The following is a 20537-nucleotide window of genomic DNA, read 5'->3' as shown; positions in this document are numbered from 1 at the left end:
TTTTTATAAATAAGGAAGTTGATTTCAATTTATGCTATTATCTTTATTGTTTCCTATTACCTATATTGTTTGGCTTAAAGGTCTCGTTACCAGGCCATAAAAAAAAAACTTACATTCATATATGTATTGTCAACATGACTTATGAGCGATCTTATCATCAGATTATTCTTAGTTATTACTTATTAGCGTTATTATACATAAATATGAACGTAACCTATAAAGAAATTAGAAACTAGTTTTGTATGCGGGACTCTGATTTCTTAATGAAATTATATGTAAATCAATCATGGAATTAGGTGTATTGGAGCAAAATGACACGAAACGAAGTAATCGGCTTTCAACTTTAGGTAAAACACTTATATACGCCACTGGTGGTCTAGCAGTTGGTGTTAGTGTTATTTGTATACCATTTGTTTCGCCAGCCTTCAGAAAAGTATGCCTTCCATATGTGCCTGCAACTACAGAACAATTGCTAGGAGTCACAAGGGCATTAAAGGGTCGCACAGGGAATTTATTAGATGTTGGGTCGGGTGATGGCCGAATTGTTTTCACAGCTGCAAAATTGGGATTCAAAGCACATGGAGTGGAGCTAAATACAGTGTTAGTGTGTTACTCCCGTATAGCGGCACTCTTTAACCGTCAGTATCACAATACAAGATTTTTTAAGAAAAATCTTTGGAGTTTTGAATTAAAACCTTATAATAATATAGTGATATTTGGAGTAGAACAAATGATGCAAGAATTTGAAAAAAAGGTCACGCAGGAAGTGAATAATGGAACTGTTATTGTTGCATGCAGATTTCCTTTACCAAACATGGTGCCTATAGAAACAATCGGTCATGGTGTTGATACTGTGTGGAAATATATTATAAAAAGATAAAATATATCCATTTTAATGAATTCTTAGAAACTAGATAATATATATACATTTAAAATCGACCACTTCTTTTTCTTCCTGTGTATTTAGTATCCGGTTTTGTTTCTTTGCCTTGTTTTCTTCTCCTTTCTTTTTTTTCTAGTAACCATGCCTTTGTATTCTTTAAAGGTTTACCCCGCAACTTCTTAGAAGCTTCTCTTCTGGCATATTTTATTTCTAGACTATTATCTTCTTCTTCAGTACCTAATAAAAAATAGTATGTAAATTTGAAGCTCTAGTAAATAATTACTAATAAGTACATATATATAAATAATAATACCTAAAGCTTTTGGCAATGGAGCTGCTCCACCAGTCATAAGGACTAAGAAGAATTTTTTAGCTTTAGCTGAATTTGGGAAGTCCACCACAACACCTCCATAAAAACCAGCTTTCATTGCTTGTGATGTCAAAAGATTTAGTTGGCTCTCATTTTCTGGATAGAACTGGAATACTGCTCTAGCAGATCTTGACTGCAAAATGCAAGGTTAAATGGTGATAATGGAACCAAATAATATAAGGCACCTTATTTAATAAATATATAAATACTTACCAAGGCAGCATATAATGTACTAAAAAATGTATATAATCTCTTAACAGGGTGATGAGACTTTTTGTCAGCATTAAATAACCACTGAAGAGCTGATACTGAGACTGCCCCATCAAAACTGCCTGGCCTAAATGGTACACCTTCACCCATATCTGATAATACTACATCTCCTTCAATTTCTCTTTCTATTGCAACATCTGGAAAATACAAGTTGATAATAATAGCTAAAGCTTGCATAGCTTTTTAATATTTTTTTTCTCATATTGAAATTGAAGACTCACCCAACATTGCTTGAGAAATATCCATACCAATCCACATATGACCATTTTGTTCAAGAACTGTACCTGATAATCCTGATCCACAACCAATATCCAGAAGCAAACAAGGAGTATCTTCTGGTAGTAGCAATAGTTCTATACACCGTTCAGTCATTTGTGCTTGAATGTCTATTATTCTAGAACTTAACAAAAATAATCTATGATTTATAGACATTAATTAATATAATTTATTATTATAATTCAAAAAACTACGCGCTTACTTTTGAGTATATTTTCGAGCTTCCTCTTCATTGTAAAACTGAAAGTACGTACGTATTTATGATTAATAACTTTATTAGAAATTTATAGATTAAACTAATCAACATTTTTACCAGTTCAGGAGGAGCTTGATGTTCCGGCCTTCGTGACATATTTATAATTAAAAAAAGGAATTTTAACTTTAACTCAAAATATGTTTTTTTAAAAAAACATCATAAGTCTAACCTTAAAACACGTTTTGTTTTGGATTTTGCCTAGAGTTTCTTGTATAAATTGTCAGCTGTCACGTTTTAAAGATAGAGTTTATGTTTTTTTTTCCTTTATGGCTCTGGCACGGTTTGTGCATTATGGCCGATTTACACGTATTAAGTTGACTAAAAATTTACTAAATATTAACTTAATTTTAAGTAACTTAACCCGTGTAAACAGTGAATTTAGTAAGAAGTTGCAAGTTAAAATTTAGTTGCAACTTAACAAGGTAGAATAGAACTTTGTCTATTTTTCGGTTAAGTTGGTGGGCGTGGCTAATCACTTGACACGTTTGGACAGGCAAAATTTAGTTAAATTTAAGTGAAAAGCATAAGCTGGCGGAGTCATTGCAAAGCTTTGCTTTTGCTTTCGGCGCTGGAAGCTCAAAAACATATCCAAAACTATTTGTCCGATATGCGTATACAACAATTAATGAACAGTAGTAGAACCCCTTCCCCAATGAATAATAGTAGCAGTTTTACTCCTTCGCCTTCTTCAAATACGTATTACGTTGAGTCCCCAGAACCTTCACAATCATGTATTGGAGCATACAATACAGTAAATCCCCAATCAGGAAGAGAAAATCCTATAATATTTTGTTCTGTGATCGTCCATCTTGAGCGAAAAAATGAGTTTAACTAATTATTTAGTATTTTTACGTGTAAACGGTTACTTAAAATTAAGTCACTTGAAATTTAGTTAAAATTTAGTTAAGACTTGGCAACTTAATACGTGTAAATCAGCCTTTAGCAGAGTTTATGTTGTTAGTGTTGTGTTGAAATTTAGCACTGACAAATATAATGTGTGATTTGTCAGTTATCAGCTGTTTCCATAGAGTAGGTTTAATATTGGGTTTTATTATTTAACAAATTATTCTAATTTCAAGGATCAGGGGGTCTAGCCATATTGGTGTCGAAAAGTATTCTACATACACTACCGCTTTTGCGTAATTGTACTGTCGAAAACGCTTCGTTCGTAGCCAAGAGGCATGTCGATACATTACCGCAAAGTCGACACCGTAGATGCGAGCTGCTGTTCGTAGCACCTTATTCCGTCATATTGTCTCTGGATTAAATGTATTCCTAATGTCACTTTTATAAACAAATAAAAGTTAAAACTTAACAATATTATTGTAAATTTGCAATTGGAAGCTGCAAAAGGGACATTAGAATGTCAGAAAGGTCGGACCAATTTTCAATTTAAGTGGAATTTACGGAAGGTGCAAAGTGAATATATGAATTTTAATTGCATGTTTAAATTAAATACCAATGTTTCATGTTTTCTCAGAAATTTAAGGCTACAAATAAATACAATATTTTGAAATTGCATAATCGCGATATACTTATAATAATTAGTAGTACTCATTCTTTGATATTTTTAGGATTTGACCTCACAACTAATCTGCAAAATGAAGAAGCAACATATTTTGTTACCGCTTAGAAGAAACAATAGAAATAGTACTGTGGATTGATAAATAAAGAGTGAAAATAAGATTGATTAGAAGTTGATAAAGTCCAAGGAATTAAAAAACAATAGAAAAAAAACGTAGACTAGTGTGAACACTGATATTAGAGTTTAATTTAAGCTTTAATTAGGTTTGGTGTTTGTGCTTGAACATTTTTAATGTCAATTTGAAAGCAGATTTTTATATAAGTGTAGATTTTATTAGTGATTTACTACTAGTTGGAATTATCTCTGTTTATGTCCATCAAACAATTTCAGTTTAAGTTAGAGTCATAAAGGTTGATTGTTTATAATAAATTTATACTTTTAGAAAGTGAGAATTGAAAAGCAGCAAGTACTCAATGAAATGAAAAGAGGGATTAATCAAAATTATAAAATAGAAACTTAGTCTGGTATGAAATTATAACCCTTAATCAACCTTTGTTTCCATATTGATGCTCCAACATCTTAGATATAAATTTAAGTTTGATTCTGATTTAAAGTTAATATTTATGTCAATTAACTTTTGGTTATATCAGTGATTTGCTACTAGTTTATATGTAAATGCACATTCTGTTTAAGTAAGAAATGAATAAACATTGTATGTTATGTATTTGTCAGTTTTATTTTTGGTAATTTACCTATGTCTTTAGTAGGAAAAACCATTAAAGTGGTTAACAATATTAGTTTATTTTACAAGAATATACAGATAATGCATATATGAATGACCCGTACCTACTAATAGTTAGGAATATTAAACAAACAGGTAGCAAAATAAAAATGTTTCAGTTATGGTTATTTTTTATTAAAATAAGGCACCAAATATCTTCCTTAACATAATGCAGTCTACATAGAAAAATAAACAACTTATTAAACAATACAGACATTACTACTGAACACACACAGGTGCACCAAATTCAATGCATTACTACCTAAATAAAAATTGTTCAATTCATAAAACCTAACGTTAGATGAATGAATCTATGAATACATCTTGGGCGATTAAAATAATAGTGATTGTTTCCTTAACACAACAATTGTAAATAATAATAGTTATTGTAAAGATATAATTCTTTCCAAAATCTACAAATGCAGTTTGTTTATAATAATATCTCATTAACATTCAAACTGCTGAACTTATTAAGATTAAATGTGGAAGAACATAGTTTCAGTTACTGTTTCCTGTTCTTGAGGTAATGTTACGTAACCAACCATTATTTCATACTCCATAGCTTCTCTTTTTCTGAAAAGAAAATATTTTAGTTAGTACTTTTATCCAATAGAAAACTGACAAACTAAACTGTAAGATCGGTCCAAGGTTTGTTCAATAGGTAACTTTAGTATTAAAACTCTTTACTTAATTTTAAACTTAAAAATATACTTAATTTGTCACTGCTGCTTATTGTCAATTAAAGTTTTTAATAACCAAACAATGTCAGTAACTCCCAAGGGACTTGAATTCAAACTTCTCATTCATTAACAATATTATAATAACTTCTCTCGTATATTAACTTAGTAAATAATTAAAGAAAATATCTGCTTACCATTACTTAGTATTGCTCACTAGATTTTATATATCCAAAGTTCATGAATCCACTTTAATTGATTAATTTAAATCAATATTATATCATTAGCTTCTATTATAATTACAATAAAATATATTTACAACTTCTAATTAGGTTCATTAGTGACTGCTTTCTCATCTGAAATATACAAATAAAATGTACAATCATTTTACTTTGTGATTTGTATCTACAAATTAAAGAACAATTTCATGAACTTACATGCAATATAAATATCAATAAAAGATATCCAATATAAACAGAATTTACCTCTACTAATTTGCTGATTTTCTTGATATTTTCATATTTATACGTGTATATTATGTTATCCTCGCATTGATTCATAGAAAAACTAAAACTCTTAACTTAAAAATATTAACTCTAGTTTAAATTATTATAATTACACGAGAACGTTAAAAAAAGACAGATAACAAATTAAAATCATTTCGTTAAAACGTCCAAAATATGACCATGTTTTTAAAACGGTAGCCATTAAAGATGGCAATAGTTGTACTGAATTATTGCAAACAGCAGCTTTTGAGATCACGCTAAAACATGGCGGAAAAACACCGTTTTTTCTACACTGCCGAAACATTAATTGGCCGTTGGCTACCGAATAGCGTTAGCGTTAATGTGTGTCTTTTCGTAGCACTGTCATGGCGTCGCTTATTGTATCCCGACTCACGCCTATAAGGCCTAGGCTACCGACTGTCGACACGAGCTGTCATTTTCATACAAATTTAGTTTTCGACTTTCTACATACACTACTGTTAAGCCATCTTGGCTAGACCCCCAGTTTACACTTTACACTCTTCTCTTTACAGTTATCACGTATCAGTATTCACTATTCAGTTCCCAAGTGGCAAGTGCACAATGTACTTCGGGTGGACAGTTTATATTTTTAAAATAAGTAAAAGTAGTAGTTAGTTGTTTTCAATTTTCTTAAGCAAAATATTGAGTTAAACAATAAATGTATAATATAGACAAGAAAGAATCTAGAAAATTTTAATCATGCCTAAGGTTTTGAGTTTGAAGAAAGTACGTTACAGAAATGTTTTCATTCAAGTTAAGATAAATAAGATTAATTATTATAACGATTTAATACATTTACAGTCGCAGACACAGTCTTCCAAGGGTCAAAAGTCGATAACACAATTTTTTAAAGCAGCTCCTAATAATTGTATTTCTACCCCATCGAACCCTGAGAAGCAAGAACCTCTTTTCGTCAAACGTAAAGCAACTTCACCTGTGTTAGTCGAGTCGATCTGTAATTCGACAGCAAAATCCTCTCCAATAAAAGAAAATATAATTGAAAATCATGTAAAAAGGTGTAAGATCCAAAAAGATTATTTTGTAGAGGATAGTAAAAAAGTTTTAGTTGAATCCAGTTTAGATGATCTTCCTGACAGACCATGTAGCAATGATAGTGCTTTGAATAGACGATCACCATTAACTGTTATATACAATGAAAATCATGGCGAAAGCAAATTATCCTGTAAAAATACTGAATCAAGTTTGTCTTCTATGAAATTATTGAGAACTCCTGAGAAATGTAGTAAGAATGGACAAAGTATATCATATAGCCCAAAATCATTGGTTGAAAAGAGCCCAAGAAGTTAGTACAATATTTTTTATTCAATATAATGTGTTATAGTTCACTTAACCATGAACTTTTAAATTAAAGACAATCTCTTGTACCATGTTATAAATAATACATGATTTTTTTAAAGGAAAATTTGCAAATAAAAGTAGAGAGGAGAGTTCACCATCAAAATGTGGGTCAACTATCAAGTTGTTAGAATTTGATAATGCTGGAGAGAATACAGATGACCTCTTTGCTGATGAATGGGATTTAAATGAATTAAATGAGGTAAGCTATACCTTTTATCCCTCTTATCAGTAAAATAAATGCTTGTAAAATCACCAACTTTGTATGTAAACACAACAAAAAACTTCTTTTTTCTGTTTAATAGAACACTAGGGAAGATTTAGATCTAACTATTATGCAGAGGTGTGAGGTTTTATCAGTAAAGTGTCATCCTACAAAACTGGAACTGAGATTGAAGAATAATGTTGACAGTCAATGCACTTGCTGTATTGAGGGAGTCTGGTATGCTTATTAAAATCTGTGTGTAATTTGAATAAAAAATATTTTTATCTTGGCTGAAACACAAGATTTTTACATTTACAGTAGAAGCAAAAAATATAATATTTTACACACAGTTAACTTCAATTTTATTACAAACATAGGTGATTTACTATTTAGTATGTAGTTTCTTAAATACCAATTCCATTGGAATTACCTAGAATTTAGTTTCACTTAGATTCAGATCAGATCATGTGTAATTTTTTCACCATGTTAATTTATTTGATGTTATTCACACTTTATTACACAATATTGAAACTATTTTAAAAATATTAAACAAAAATAAAAACATTACAAAATGCTGTCACTATCGCACGACGAAAATACCTGTGAGGAAGTGCAAGAGTGCACTATATTTATATAATAATTATTATAATTATTATACAAGGCGAAAAATAATAATAAACTTATCAAAAAAAAAAAAAAAATTTGATTATTAACAACTCCAAATAGATGGAGGAATATAATATGGTTGTTAAGTCAGTATTTTGGGATAATTATCTTACGTAATATTCATACTATTCAGGATGAACACTCCAATTCAATCTGGAGAAATAATAAGTATATTAGCATCAAAAAACTCAGCGGGTCAGTATTTTGTAAACAATAACTATGGACTTCTGTCTTTGAGACCAGATCATCTTATATCTACTACCAGTGTAGTAGCTGGAGTATTTTGCAAGAGAAAGGCAGTACTTCAAGAACGATGGAAAGGGATTGATGCTGGTAATGTTGCAGTAAGTAGATTAAGTTTATTAAATGCATAAATCCCCTTCAGTATACAAGTAAACCCTCTTCCTTATATTATAAGTTACTGTTTCATTTATGTTATTGTATTTATTGCTTCTTCTGGACCTCTCCAAATGTAGATGCATTACAGTTTTATTATAAATAATATATTACTTAGATATATTGAAGAAAAAAAAAACTTTCCATATATAGATGACAATTGGGATTTTAATACATGAATTGGTACAAAAAGCCCTTACACAGAATATTAAAAAAGCATCTGACTTGCGCCAGTCATGTGCAGATATAATAAAAGAATCACTACACAAGTTATATGACGCTGGTATTAATGAAAAGGAAGCCAAAACTAATATGGAACAGTACATAACACCTCTAGAAGATTTTATGCAGACATATTACAGTAAAAATCCGTTGGTACGTAATTATTTTATTATCTTTAAATAATTTCTTATTAAAAGTTTTCTCTGTTCATCTTTAGTTTAAGATAATTAACGAATATCAAAATTTAAAATTGATTTGTCTTTGGCTATCCAGAAATAAGTGTGTTCTAAACCACTTAAAACCTTGATTTATTTCGTTTTGAAATGTTATTCTTCTTTCTTTCTTCTTCTGTTCTCTATAAAAAATATAAACAAATATAACTTGAAGCCATTTAGTTTATGTCCCTTTAGCGTAACACATAAACATTTGATTATTTTGTGAAGTATTATTTTCTTTGAATATCTTGTCTTATTATAGCTAATGATACAATTTTCACTTTGCAGCATCACAAAGCTAAATGGAATGGCAGAATAGAAAACGTTTTAGACATAGAAGAAAATATGTGTTGCCCAGAGTTGGGACTGAAAGGAAAAATAGACGCGACATTACAAGTAACCATCCATGAAAAAAAAGGTAGGCTTAAGGGGGATAGGAATGGTGATAAATTATAAATAGCTTTTTAACATATTCAGAATTAGCAACGTTAGTTTACGTTTACGAAACGTAAAGTCGCATCAAGCTATATCATACGTTATCGCATTTAAATTTTCTAAAATATTCCGCAATTAATGTAGCACTCTTTAATTATAAAATATTGTATTTTGATGTGTCTATAACTTTTATAGTCATAGTATATTAACTAAAGCAATTATTAAAAATTCATTGTTTCACCTACTTATCTACCATAAGTACAATCTAACAGGCGAATTTTCGTATTTGTTAAGGTGAATCACGCGAAATAGTTCCATTAGAATTGAAGAGTGGTAAAGCGTCTGGCTCAGTTGAACATCGAGGCCAACTGGTTTTGTATGGTATGATGATGAGTATACAACGGAATGAAGACCCCGCTATTACAATTCAAAGGGGCCTGTTGCTGTATTTAAAGTGAGTACGAATTATTTTATTAAGCTAGCTAAGTCTTGGCGAATAAGTCATTAGTTTTGTAGACTATTTACAAGGCCAAGGTTTACGAGCCAAGACAGATACGTCATTTGGGACATCCGATGTCTGTGAAGATCTTAAACTTATCCGAATAGTCTAAGTAAGTCTATAAATCTCAAACACATTATCGTATTGAGGAAGGTTTTTCCTAATAGTGCGATTCTTAAACGTGATCTGTATGCGATGTGCCTATGACTGCAAGTAATCTTGCCCTTACGGTATAATAACAATAATAATAATAATTTATTTATTGCAAGAATATGGTACAAAAATGTTGTGGTGGTACAAACGTAAGTTCGCATATTCTGCCACACACAATGGCGCGCAAATTTGTCTTTAAAGGCATTTTACATTATTAGTCAAAGTCAATTCTTATATTATCTGTATCGTACATATCATACTTTATTAAATTTATATCAACTACAGTGTCTCACGCAAATAATCATTTATTGAAGTAAATTTGTCCTTAATTCTTATAGGGAACAAGTGGATGTGAGAGAAGTCAGTTGTGGCTATCCAGAACGACGAGATCTCTTACTGTTGCGGAATGAGCTTGTTCAGCATCTTGCTTCCGGACCGCAAAGTGTCAAAACAGGTATTTAAAGTATTCAATGCATATTTCTAAAATAAATTCTCATTATGGACATTTATTTTTTCACAAAACATACTAAAAAGTCTAGAAAAAATTCTCCTAAGCATAACTTATTCTAAAACTTAAAAATATTGTATTTGATATAGGTACCTACTTGGTGTAATTATTTAAATTTGCTGTTTTAAATATAATAAAAGTTTTATTTAATCGTTTAGGGCCCCGTCGCATTCCTAGTTAAATTTAGAAGTTTTAAGAAATTTACTTCTTTACGATTTCAAAAACATTTGCTCCACGGCGGCTGTTCACGAAACATTCTTAATTTTGCCAGAACTTGTCGTGAGTGCAATCATTTGTATTATTATGCACCGTGCTCAATGTTAATTTATTATCTTATAGAATTAATGGATATAGAAGACGCGGCTAAGATGTTACAGCAAAGTTTACCGGAGCCAGTACATCATCACAACGCATGTTCTAAGTGTCCATATTTAACAATTTGTTCTCTACACTTGTGGTGAGTATCCTTTTAAATATCAAAGCTAATATTCTAATAAATCATATGTCCTCTTACTAGTTGTTCATAAAATTGGACTTCGTATCTTTTAATAATTTTCTCGAAACAGTGTAATCAATCTATATATTACATACATTATGCCCCATTTTAGGCACACTAATGACGTCATTGTCTCTGAATCGCACCCGTTAGCCAAGCTGCGAGATACAGCATTAGGTCATTTGTCATCTACTCATGTATCATATTTCCTACATTGGACGAGTTTGTTGAAGTTAGAGGAAACGGCTCAAGTGTCTAATTCACCGTTACATGCATTATGGACGGTATCACCTGAAAACCGGTAATATATTCTATACAATATCCCACCCCTTTAAATAATTGGCAAGTTTCTGAAAAGATGATAATCATGTGAGCTAACTCATCAAATTTGCTGTCAAATAAGTGCAACCTAAAGATTGATCTAATATGTAGAAATTTACGATATTCAAATTGTCTAAACAATGTTGCTAGAATTAATTTTGACCAAATATTGTTACTTTTTAGTCTTATCAGAAACATAAGATTAGACGTTGATGTTAACGGTAATGAGAAATGACATTCGCAACTTTGGCTTCCATAAACATTAGTGTGTATAATTGCGCGATAAAATTTAATAGTATTGTAATTTCAGAGCGAAACGCGGCACTTGTTCTGCGAATTTAAAGCTGCTCTCGGTCAAGGTACTTGAGGATAAATACGCACATGTGTTCGAAAAGATGAATAAAGGTTCGATAAATATAATAAAATGTATTTATTTCAGAAACTAACTAAAAATTCACATTAAAAACAGTTATACAAGTATTTAGTTACAGATGTTATAAGCATTCTTAAGTACGTACGTGTAAAACGTTCCACGTCCGATGGGGCGCGAGAACAAAAGTTATAGGAAATATTAACTTTTAAAAATATATACATATATGTATTTGCGTTCACAAGTAAAAAAATAACAAAAATATATTACTGCTCTCCCCGTGCCCATGAGCTAATGTCTGGCCGTGAACGCAGGAGATATTTATATTACAGTGCACAAATATGTGCGCACCGACAAATCTTGATTTCATAACTCCCATACTTCTTGGATAGAACATGTCTTGGATGTCCGACATGACCGGAGTAACACGAGAGCAGGCGCAAGACCGATCGCTCTACTTATCCGATGGAGATCAAACACCGCCAATTTCTAAACGTAATATAAAATTTCTTCAGAAAAATCGCAAAGGAGTATTTAATTTTCGGTCTCACCCGGTATTTGAAAATCGAATATCAAAGTATCAAGAATAAACAAAGAATGTCAAAGAAAGCATGGCAATGTTATTTATAGGTTTATTCGAGTTAAAATAATCTTTGAATTTGAGTGATTGTTAATGACCGCACCCAGGACCTGTTCAAACTTAATTACATATTAGCGTTTGATTAGTGTTGCTCTTACATAATACATTATTTTACTGTAGATATTGAAAACCATGCGCTGAAAGGACCAAAAGAAGGGGAATTTTCAATAGTCAGTTTGGATGCCCGACCGTGGGTTGCAGCGGGTGTAGTAACACTTACCACTAAGACTGAATTACATATTAATTTAGAGAGGTACGATATACATATCTACTTTTTAAATAAATTGAAAAGATCGCGTATTCGCGACACATGGTCGCCTGTTGTACAATATTTTATTTGTTTTTGTCATGTACTAAATTGTTAATAAATCCCAATAAGTATGCAATAATAATATTATATAGATTTTTATTTGGTCTTTCGTAACTTACTATATGGTACAAGCATATCTTAAAAATCGCGATACTGTGTTTGTGGTATCTACTTCTTAAAAACGCCGAGCCGATTGTATGAAGCTTTTTTGTACATATTTTGTTGGAAATACGCTATAAAAAATATCGAGGGACAGTTCGTTTAAAATATTATTATTTATTTGCTTATGTAGATTCTGTATACATCGTACAAAAAATATATGGATTAATTTATATAAAATTTAATCTGGAATATTATTATTCAACTTTGTTAGTAATATTTTATATATAAAATAATCGTGTCTTGTCTACTGTTGTACATTATGCTCATGTAACGTAGCGCTAGCTATTATATTTAATATTCTTGAGAATATTGTTCCTCATATAGCTGAGTATATATCTTAAACTGTAATTTTGATATGTTTATTTTGTTTTAGGAACCTCAGCTTGCGGCATAAAAAAAATACAGCTTTTCACATAGACACATACGAATCATACGCCACTACTGTACAAAATTTAACGAATTTGGGAGTACTTATGGAAGATAGCGATCGTGCACTGCGATTACGAAAGTAAATAGTGTTAATTAATAATTAAAAAGTTTTAGAATTATTTGAAATTCATAGTATAATAATCTATAGAACTTTTAGAGTACTCTGATAAATCTAAAGTTTTAGGGCTTACCATTATATTTAAATCGTTAGAGATGACATTGTTTTATAACATATTTTTTTACTATGAAAGAGGGTAGGTCCTAGCTTATATTATAGTTTTTCAATTATTGGTGATGCATGCTTTTAAGTTGTACGTTATTGAAATTTGTAGACTTATTATTGAAAAAGATGAGCCAGAATTTATAGAGAAGTTGCCCCGGGAAGTAGGTAGGTTGGGTTCGAAACTGATGCGAAATTTGAACATCGAACAACAACGAGCCGTTTTAAAAGCACTATCTTGTAACGACTATGTGTTATTACAGGGGTTGCCTGGCACAGGTATGTATTCTAGTTATATTATAAGAATACGAATAAACTTAGGCGCAAAACATACAGAAAAGGCGTAAGGTGAAGGCTCGACGCAGGCGCAGAGCCGCCGTGGAACAGATAAGGCACGGATGCGACTTAAATTATATCAAAGAGGCGAAGAGACGGCACAAAGAGTCATTACGCAGGCTGACTTTATCGTGATAGCATGTCTTCCTCTTCAGATGACGAAGATGACTGCTAGCGACGCGGAACAGGCGACGAAACGACTTGCCTCTGCCACGCCGCTTGAGTATAATTAACAACGTGCCGCTTACGTACATTTTGTATTGACGCGTTTTGAAGCGGCAAGATGCCTGCGCCGCTCCTTCACCTTACGCTTTTTCTGTGTGTTTCGCGCCTTAGGCGAGAATGCATAGTAGCTATAGATAATAAATATATTATTTGTTCATATGTAAATATATCTTAAATTTTAACTATTAGTCAAATACAACCTACAAATTTCAGTCTTACCCTGTGTATCTGATGCGAAAGTTTTTGACTTTACTGGTTTGCTCACGATGTTGTCCTCCACTGTCTGTACACAGCCGGGGTTTGAACGCACGACTTTAGTCAGGGGTTGAGGCCCACGTCTAGCCTTAAACTGATCTGACATACAGTTATGTTACTACTGTATTGATTGACGTAAAACGCATATTTTATTTAGCGTACGCTTAGTCTCCGTGTGTAAATGCTTTTAGACAAATTTCAAGCGCATAATGTATTTTTAACTTAATTTCAGGCAAAACACAAACAATTAGTGTTCTCATACAAATGCTTGTTTGTCTTAAACAGCGTGTCCTAGTTACTGCGCACACGCACTCCGCTGTCGATACAGTTTTGACCAGGTGGGATGTTTAGGATCCTTTTATCATGAACAATATTTTTTAACTTACAAGGTCGTTTGAAATTCTAAAGTAAGAAGTAGTCTAAAGGTAGTGTTACCATGGTTACCATTTCTTACAAAACGTAACCATGGCAATAAAAACGGTACTTTAATTTACGATTTCTAAGGCCGATTTATTTTATAAACACTTCTAGTCTTGCCCTTAATGCTCTTAGAGTGCACTGTGCGCGTATTAGATTTTCATTAGTTAGTATTTTTCATATACATATTATACTTTAGATATAATAAAAAATACTAATACGTTAAAAATAATAATTAAATATAACTGAAATAAGTAAAATTTTATTGGAAAACCTATAAATCTAAACAAATCAAAGTAAAGGAAACTAAGCATACTACTAAGTAATTGTTTCTTTAGATACATATTTATTATAGTATACTTCAAATCTAACTATAGAACGTTTTATCCGTATCACTTAAAAAAGAAAAACATTTGATCCCTTATAAATAAGATAGTTTATTTCTTGAATTTTGTTTTCATTTGGCACATGGATGAAATACAGCTTAAGGTAAATATATAGCACGCTAAACTTTTTGATGCTTTTATACATTGAAGAAAGATTAGCACACTCCTTATATAAACATTCTCCTATTATATAAAGATTTATTACATTGCCAATGTTGTAATGTTAATAGTTCAATTAACTGGTATTTATATTTTACCCCTTTATGGCTAAGCGTAATTTTTATAGAACACACTAAAAAATGTTTGATAATAATCTTGCTAGTTTTAAATAAATCACTATCTATTACTGTAATTTAATCATTTAATTTTTGACAAACAATATTATTATTTAACTAGGTTACCGGAGTCACTGAAAATTATGAGATTAGGATCGTCATCACGCGTCGCTCATAATCTTGCTGCTAAATCGGAGGCTACCCTTACCAAAAACTGCAATACTTCAGAAGAATTATCAAAGTTATATGATTCTATGGTATTTATTTTATTTATCTTTGCATCCCATTCACCTCGCCTAATAATAATTTTCGCATTAAATCTAGGGAATATTCAGAAACGAGGCGTACACTACACTAGCGAATACTATTTTTTACGTACGCGATTCAGACCTAGCGCTCGTCACTGAATCTTACCGTCAGTCATATGATTTACGATAAATTAACCTGCCTTGATTACGTTTTACGATTGATTACGTCAACTGGTATAAAATTAAATTAAATTAATTTATTGCCAATTGCCAAAATGCCAAAAAAAGACGCGTCAATGTATAAATGACAAAATGAAGATGCTTAACAGTGTTTCGTAACTTAATGCCTAATTCAACAATTAAGGATTAATCTCTGATATAAATAAAGAGTGAGCATTTTTTTCAAATTTCAATTTTTAACGTCTTTCATTATAAGCTCAGAGCAATTTCGTTTTGGATTGATAGACAAAGAGAGATATATGAATGCTAGACAGGTGCCGATCTGTCTGGGCTTATAATGTTTTTTTTTCATTTAACTTTTTGGATATTTAAGAACGTCAAAAATATATTTTTTCAGGACGTAGTGGGTGTGACTTGTTTGGGCGCGAATCACGCCCTTCTTTCTAGAACAACTTTCGATGTTTGCATTGTAGACGAAGCCACTCAGGTAACTTTTGTTTTTTAACTCAAATTTATCTGTTTAGACGTACGTTATACGCGTTCGGACTGCTGAAGCTAGGATTTTATTTTATTCAATTCTATATGCAATTCTATTCAACTGAAACTTTATCAACACGCCTATTCCATACATTTATATATTATTATTTTTTACAGGTTTTACAATGTACAGTACTACGACCTCTTTTTGCTGCAAAGCGTTTCGTTCTTGTTGGAGACCCAGAACAATTGCCACCTGTTGTTAAAAGTAAATCTGCTAGGTAAAAATATTATTTCATTTGTTATCTTTGGGTTTGGAATTTAAACGTGGTTCAATTTTTGCAGTAAATTTTTCTCTATAAATTTTCATAGTTGCTACAATTTGAAATGTACATGGTTGAGGATCTAAGTATGAACCAAAATTTTTCTTCTGTAGGAAACATTGAATATTAAAATTTCCTAAACTTAGAGACAGAGAAAACGGGAGATTTCTTCCTTATTTGGAACTACTAAAGAAAAACTAACAACAAATTTGGTTTAATAGTATAGTAGACTATACTACAACTGGTACCGTTACGATAAAGAATATGAACGTGTTTGTAAAAAATACTTAACATGTAAGAAGACTTTTGGAGATCTTAAGTTTTCTGTTGAAAAAATCTTTGAATATCATGTTGCTTACGCGTTTATTGAAATTTCGTATTTCTTGTGGCCATAGTTTTATTAACTGATGATGGACATTTTATTGTTTGAACAGGCGTCTAGGAATGGAAGAGAGTCTTTTCCACAGACTCATGAATGATAAATCGACATGTACACTACAACTACAATATCGTATGAACCAGGCCTTAGTGGATATCGCCAATAAAGTCGCTTATAGTGATAGACTAAAGTGCGCGAATAAGTCTGTTGCGGAGTCGACTATGAATATTGACGATGAGGTAAGGTTGAAACTTAAAATAGTAATATGTTGTCTTTTATCGCGAATATCACTCCTAAAACCTTGCTCTAGATTAAAACACATTTAGTTACCTAAATTTTTGAATATTCATATTTTTTCAAAGATTTTATGAATTGTTATTTACATTTTAACAACGTAGAAAAACAAATTTGTGCCCTAACGCCGACATTATGCGCAGGCTTTTGCATACGTAAACCGACCCCTCTCGTACCTAAGTACAAAAACACTATTAGAATTTAACCGATAAAGTACTCTTCCAATTATAAGAGTTGCTTGTGATATTGTTATTGGATTGGATGTTTGAGAATGATTTAGGATTTCGTACAATCATCAGTACGAATGTTTTGATTGACAGACTCAGTTTGTTCAGCGAGTTCAGAGGTTTATTGTGTATTTGTAAAACCCAAAAATGCCCAAATTTAACAAGAAAAAATATGAATGCAACATCTGGCCTTATATAACTTATACTTATAGAAACTTTCTGCCCTCGACCCATGGGAAATAGAAGCTTGTAGTAAAGATGTGGATAAAGCAGCTCTTTTCTACAATGTGGAGCCAATCGAGACTAAATACCATAAAGACCTTACTAACACCGATGAAGGCTGCGTCGTACTCGCCTTAGTTAAACTATTTATACAGGTATTATAATCTTTATATATATAATTCTTCTGTGAGTGTGTATGTCACTGAACTGCTCTCAAACGACTGGACCGATTTTGATGAAATTTTTTGTGTGTGTTCAAGGGGATCTGGGAATGGTTTAGATTCACAAATCAGCCCGCCAGATGGCGCTGCAGTCGGTACTTTCATACTTTGCTTTACTAATTGCTTGAAATATCATGCAGGACAACGTCTGTCGGGTCCACTAGTTTATTATAAAATGGTATTTTGTTTAGGATGAGATTATAAATGTCTAACTGGGATAAAATAAATATATGATGAACTGTGTATTTAGTAGTTGATTTTATAATTTTTCTGTGTCTTTGTATTTTATATAGGAAGCACAAATGACAACTTAACTAGACTAACAACATCCTAACAATACTAAAGTTTAATTTTATTGTTATGTTATTACACTAAATAAGAACGACTTAACAAGTAGTAAATAAATCATCATCTTATTTATTCATTGTCAGGTTGGTGTCAAAAACTCGGACATAGGCGTTATAGCACCATACCGTGATCAAGTGTCATTATTGCGTCAAATGCTTGCGACAACGCATGTCGAAGTCAGTACCGTTGATCAGTTCCAAGGACGAGATAAATCTGTCATCATATACTCATGTACTAAAAGGAATTCATTTGATGATAAAGTTAAGGTCAGTACTTAGGTTATTTGATCTCGTTTGGCTTTTTAGTTAGAACCGTGACGGCTTCGGAAACTGTCGTGTCGTTGACTTATAGCCCGCAAGTTCTAATTTCGATTCTCGGAACAAATTAAATGCATTAGCAATACTCCGGGGTCCTTGTTATAAAGAACATTGTTCCGACGTGTTGCAAAATTTTAACTTGATTTTTCTTGTTTTTCAGGAGGGTGAAGTTTTAAACGACCAACGCCGTTTAGCAGTTTGCGTTACTAGAGCCAAACACAAGTTTATAGCAATAGGGAATGAACAAGTTCTACGGAAATATACACCACTATCTAAACTTATTGATGCATGTACACAAATAGCGATGGACAAAAATATATTGCTGGAGTTGATTAAACAATATAAGAGTGTGTGAAATTAAAAGCAAAGAATAAACAAAACTTGTTTTTAATTTTAATGTTCCTTCTCTTTTATTGTAGTGTGCAATGCTTACAGGTTTTGGCATATCACAAATTATTACATTGATACTTTCATCTCTAAAAGTTATCTATGAATTTATGTTAATTTATTCTTTTCCCTCTATATGACCACAGAACAAGACATTTTAAATTTAAGATGTGCTTATTTATTACAGAAAAATTATAGAGCAAAGAAATATTTAAATGCAAAACATTAATTATCAGGGTCCTTATTGGTTCTAGGCTTATTGTCTGGTAAATTAAAAAATTTGCTGACATCAAATTCATCGGCAGCAAGCAGATCGTCCCGCGCTATCTCGTCCACTTCAAGGAAATTGTCGTCAACCATACTTTGAACATCAAAAATATTGTTTTGGTCAAAAGAGGGGGGCAGAATGACGTCTTTTAGTATTTCGTCTGGCTCCATAAGAGTCAAATCAATGTTTTGTTGAGTGGAGCCATTGGAGGTGGTCAATTCTGGTTGTGCACGTGGAACACCTGAAGCCTGGGGTTCAGTAAATATGGCATCAAGGTCGGCGAGAGTGTACATATTCTCAGAGTCGGGCAAAACCCGCGAGGGGCTCGACTGTGAGGAAGAGCGAGCCGGGCGCTCGCGGGCGGGCGCTACACCCGCCCTTTTCTCATGTTATACTCTCTTCTTCTGGCCCTTCTTAGCCATGCGCTCTTTAGTCTTTTCAATTAAAGGCACAAGCTGTTTTTCCTCAGCCAATATTGTTAGTAATGTTATTATAAACGGCATGTAGTTGTGTCGGCGTCGTATCATCTCCTGCTGGTATTTGTGCATTTTTATATCTTCATACTCAATTAGCATCTTAAGTCTTCTCACTTCATTTTCAATATCTCCAGAATCCATACCAAGCATATGATTTTCTGTTATTAACTCATCTATCTGACGTTCATATATCATCTTTCGGTTAGATACCAATGCCATAAGATTAAAATGGATTTCTCCCTCAGTGTAGGTGTTAATTCTCTTCAATATAATTGGCCGTACAACATCCAACCAGTCCTGATCTGGACCTATAGGACCATGATCAATAGGGCCATCCCGTAGTCCATCCAATTCATATAAACGACCATCTATCGGTATGTAGCCAATGAAATGGTATGCATCTTCCTCCTTTGTTTTCGGGGATTTACTGTCAAACTCAAAAAAAGTCTGCTGTGCCATAGAATTATGGGATGCACGAATTGTTTGTGAATTACTGAGGGTGAGCCCACGCATTTTAGGATCAAATGACATACTAAATTCTTTCAACTTTGTCAGTTCTGGACCTAAGTGAATATCAGGGTGGTTGCAGTTCAATAATAAACTAATTACCGCTTGTGTGGCGCAAGCATTATTAATTACCTGTTTTGCGAAGAAAATTTTTTGAAGACGATCATCTGTCACAACAGGATTAGTAGGTTCTTCATGTTGAACATATTTAAAAAGGAAAATGAGTCCATGAACTGGTCGCAAATTTTCAAATATTCCATCATCGATTGTCCACATTTCTTCTACCTGTGCTCCTGTTACACCAAATTTTTTTATGAGTTCTGTAAATACTCCAGGATCGCTTTCGATCAAACACCAATCCCCCGCAGAATCCATTGTGTTGATTTCGGAGAGCCACTAAATTAAAACCGCGTTCCTGTATTTAGTAATTCAGTTTAGAAAATTATCTTTGTGTTCATTCTACTTTTTTTGCTAGTCACGTTAAAAAATTCACAGATTTTGATTATTTATTGTAGTTTAATGTTTATCAAAGACTACAACAATCAAAGAAAATTATAATATACTTTGGAACAAAGAAGCCACACTCGAAAAAAATATATTT

At 32.2% G+C, this 20537-nt stretch overlaps 4 protein-coding genes and 1 long non-coding RNA gene across 7 annotated transcripts; 2 read left to right on the top strand and 3 right to left on the bottom strand.

Annotated features, from left to right (window-relative positions):
• The first annotated feature begins 153 nt into the window (after positions 1 to 153).
• Positions 154 to 939, top strand: LOC125054226 (ATP synthase subunit C lysine N-methyltransferase). The gene has a single exon (XM_047655993.1). It carries the CDS (start codon positions 287 to 289, stop codon positions 878 to 880), a length of 594 nt encoding a protein of 197 aa, XP_047511949.1. The 5' UTR covers positions 154 to 286; the 3' UTR covers positions 881 to 939.
• Positions 838 to 2268, bottom strand: LOC125054224 (probable 18S rRNA (guanine-N(7))-methyltransferase). The gene is made up of 6 exons (XM_047655990.1): positions 2113 to 2268; positions 2002 to 2039; positions 1745 to 1923; positions 1467 to 1660; positions 1197 to 1386; positions 838 to 1120 (listed from the first exon to the last, which is right to left on the bottom strand). Exons 1-6 carry the CDS (start codon positions 2149 to 2151, stop codon positions 930 to 932), a joined length of 831 nt encoding a protein of 276 aa, XP_047511946.1. The 5' UTR covers positions 2152 to 2268; the 3' UTR covers positions 838 to 929.
• A 2212-nt stretch (positions 2269 to 4480) lies between these two features.
• Positions 4481 to 5564, bottom strand: LOC125054228. The gene is made up of 3 exons (XR_007117682.1): positions 5524 to 5564; positions 5236 to 5394; positions 4481 to 4934 (listed from the first exon to the last, which is right to left on the bottom strand). It is a non-coding gene; the product is annotated as an uncharacterized LOC125054228 (long non-coding RNA).
• Positions 5565 to 6068: 504 nt separating this feature from the next.
• On the top strand, positions 6069 to 18678 carry LOC125054216 (DNA replication ATP-dependent helicase/nuclease DNA2). 3 transcript variants are annotated; one of them, XM_047655976.1, is made up of 24 exons: positions 6070 to 6291; positions 6367 to 6868; positions 6984 to 7123; positions 7227 to 7363; positions 7926 to 8136; positions 8342 to 8563; positions 8914 to 9043; positions 9355 to 9514; positions 10051 to 10166; positions 10560 to 10677; positions 10829 to 11017; positions 11348 to 11442; positions 12168 to 12300; positions 12893 to 13027; positions 13281 to 13447; positions 14217 to 14322; positions 14885 to 14890; positions 15184 to 15319; positions 15888 to 15977; positions 16145 to 16248; positions 16725 to 16908; positions 17403 to 17567; positions 18065 to 18247; positions 18459 to 18678. In XM_047655976.1, the coding sequence occupies exons 1-24, from the start codon at positions 6265 to 6267 to the stop codon at positions 18651 to 18653; spliced, it is 3651 nt and encodes a 1216-aa protein (XP_047511932.1). In that variant the 5' UTR covers positions 6070 to 6264; the 3' UTR covers positions 18654 to 18678. The 3 variants fall into 3 exon arrangements, with proteins under 3 accessions (XP_047511933.1, XP_047511932.1, XP_047511931.1); XM_047655977.1 differs by lacking the exon at positions 14885 to 14890 and having other exon boundaries at positions 6069 to 6291; XM_047655975.1 differs by lacking the exon at positions 6070 to 6291 and having other exon boundaries at positions 12174 to 12300.
• On the bottom strand, positions 18670 to 20490 carry LOC125054221 (ubiquitin carboxyl-terminal hydrolase isozyme L5). Its single transcript, XM_047655987.1, has one exon. It carries the CDS (start codon positions 20309 to 20311, stop codon positions 19343 to 19345), a length of 969 nt encoding a protein of 322 aa, XP_047511943.1. The 5' UTR covers positions 20312 to 20490; the 3' UTR covers positions 18670 to 19342.
• Between the last annotated feature and the right edge of the window lie 47 nt (positions 20491 to 20537).

The sequence above is a fragment of the Pieris napi genome, chromosome 11, assembly GCF_905475465.1.
Source record: "Pieris napi chromosome 11, ilPieNapi1.2, whole genome shotgun sequence".
Lineage (NCBI taxonomy): Eukaryota > Metazoa > Arthropoda > Insecta > Lepidoptera > Pieridae > Pieris > Pieris napi.
This window is presented reverse-complemented; position numbering and strand designations above follow the sequence as displayed.

Coding starts and splice junctions, on each gene's coding strand:
- LOC125054226 (XM_047655993.1), top strand. CDS start 287: ATGGAATTAGGTGTATTGGAGCAAAATGACACGAAACGAAGTAATCGG.
- LOC125054224 (XM_047655990.1), bottom strand. CDS start 2,151: ATGTCACGAAGGCCGGAACATCAAGCTCCTCCTGAACTG. Junction 1,924..2,001: donor GCTCGAAAATATACTCAAAA/GTAAGCGCGTAG, acceptor ATTTTTGTTAAG/TTCTAGAATAATAGACATTC. Junction 1,121..1,196: donor TCCATTGCCAAAAGCTTTAG/GTATTATTATTT, acceptor ATTTTTTATTAG/GTACTGAAGAAGAAGATAAT.
- LOC125054221 (XM_047655987.1), bottom strand. CDS start 20,311: ATGGATTCTGCGGGGGATTGGTGTTTGATCGAAAGCGATCCTGGAGTA.
- LOC125054216 (XM_047655976.1), top strand. CDS start 6,265: ATGCCTAAGGTTTTGAGTTTGAAGAAA. Junction 7,124..7,226: donor ATTTAAATGAATTAAATGAG/GTAAGCTATACC, acceptor TCTGTTTAATAG/AACACTAGGGAAGATTTAGA. Junction 10,167..10,559: donor ACCGCAAAGTGTCAAAACAG/GTATTTAAAGTA, acceptor ATTATCTTATAG/AATTAATGGATATAGAAGAC.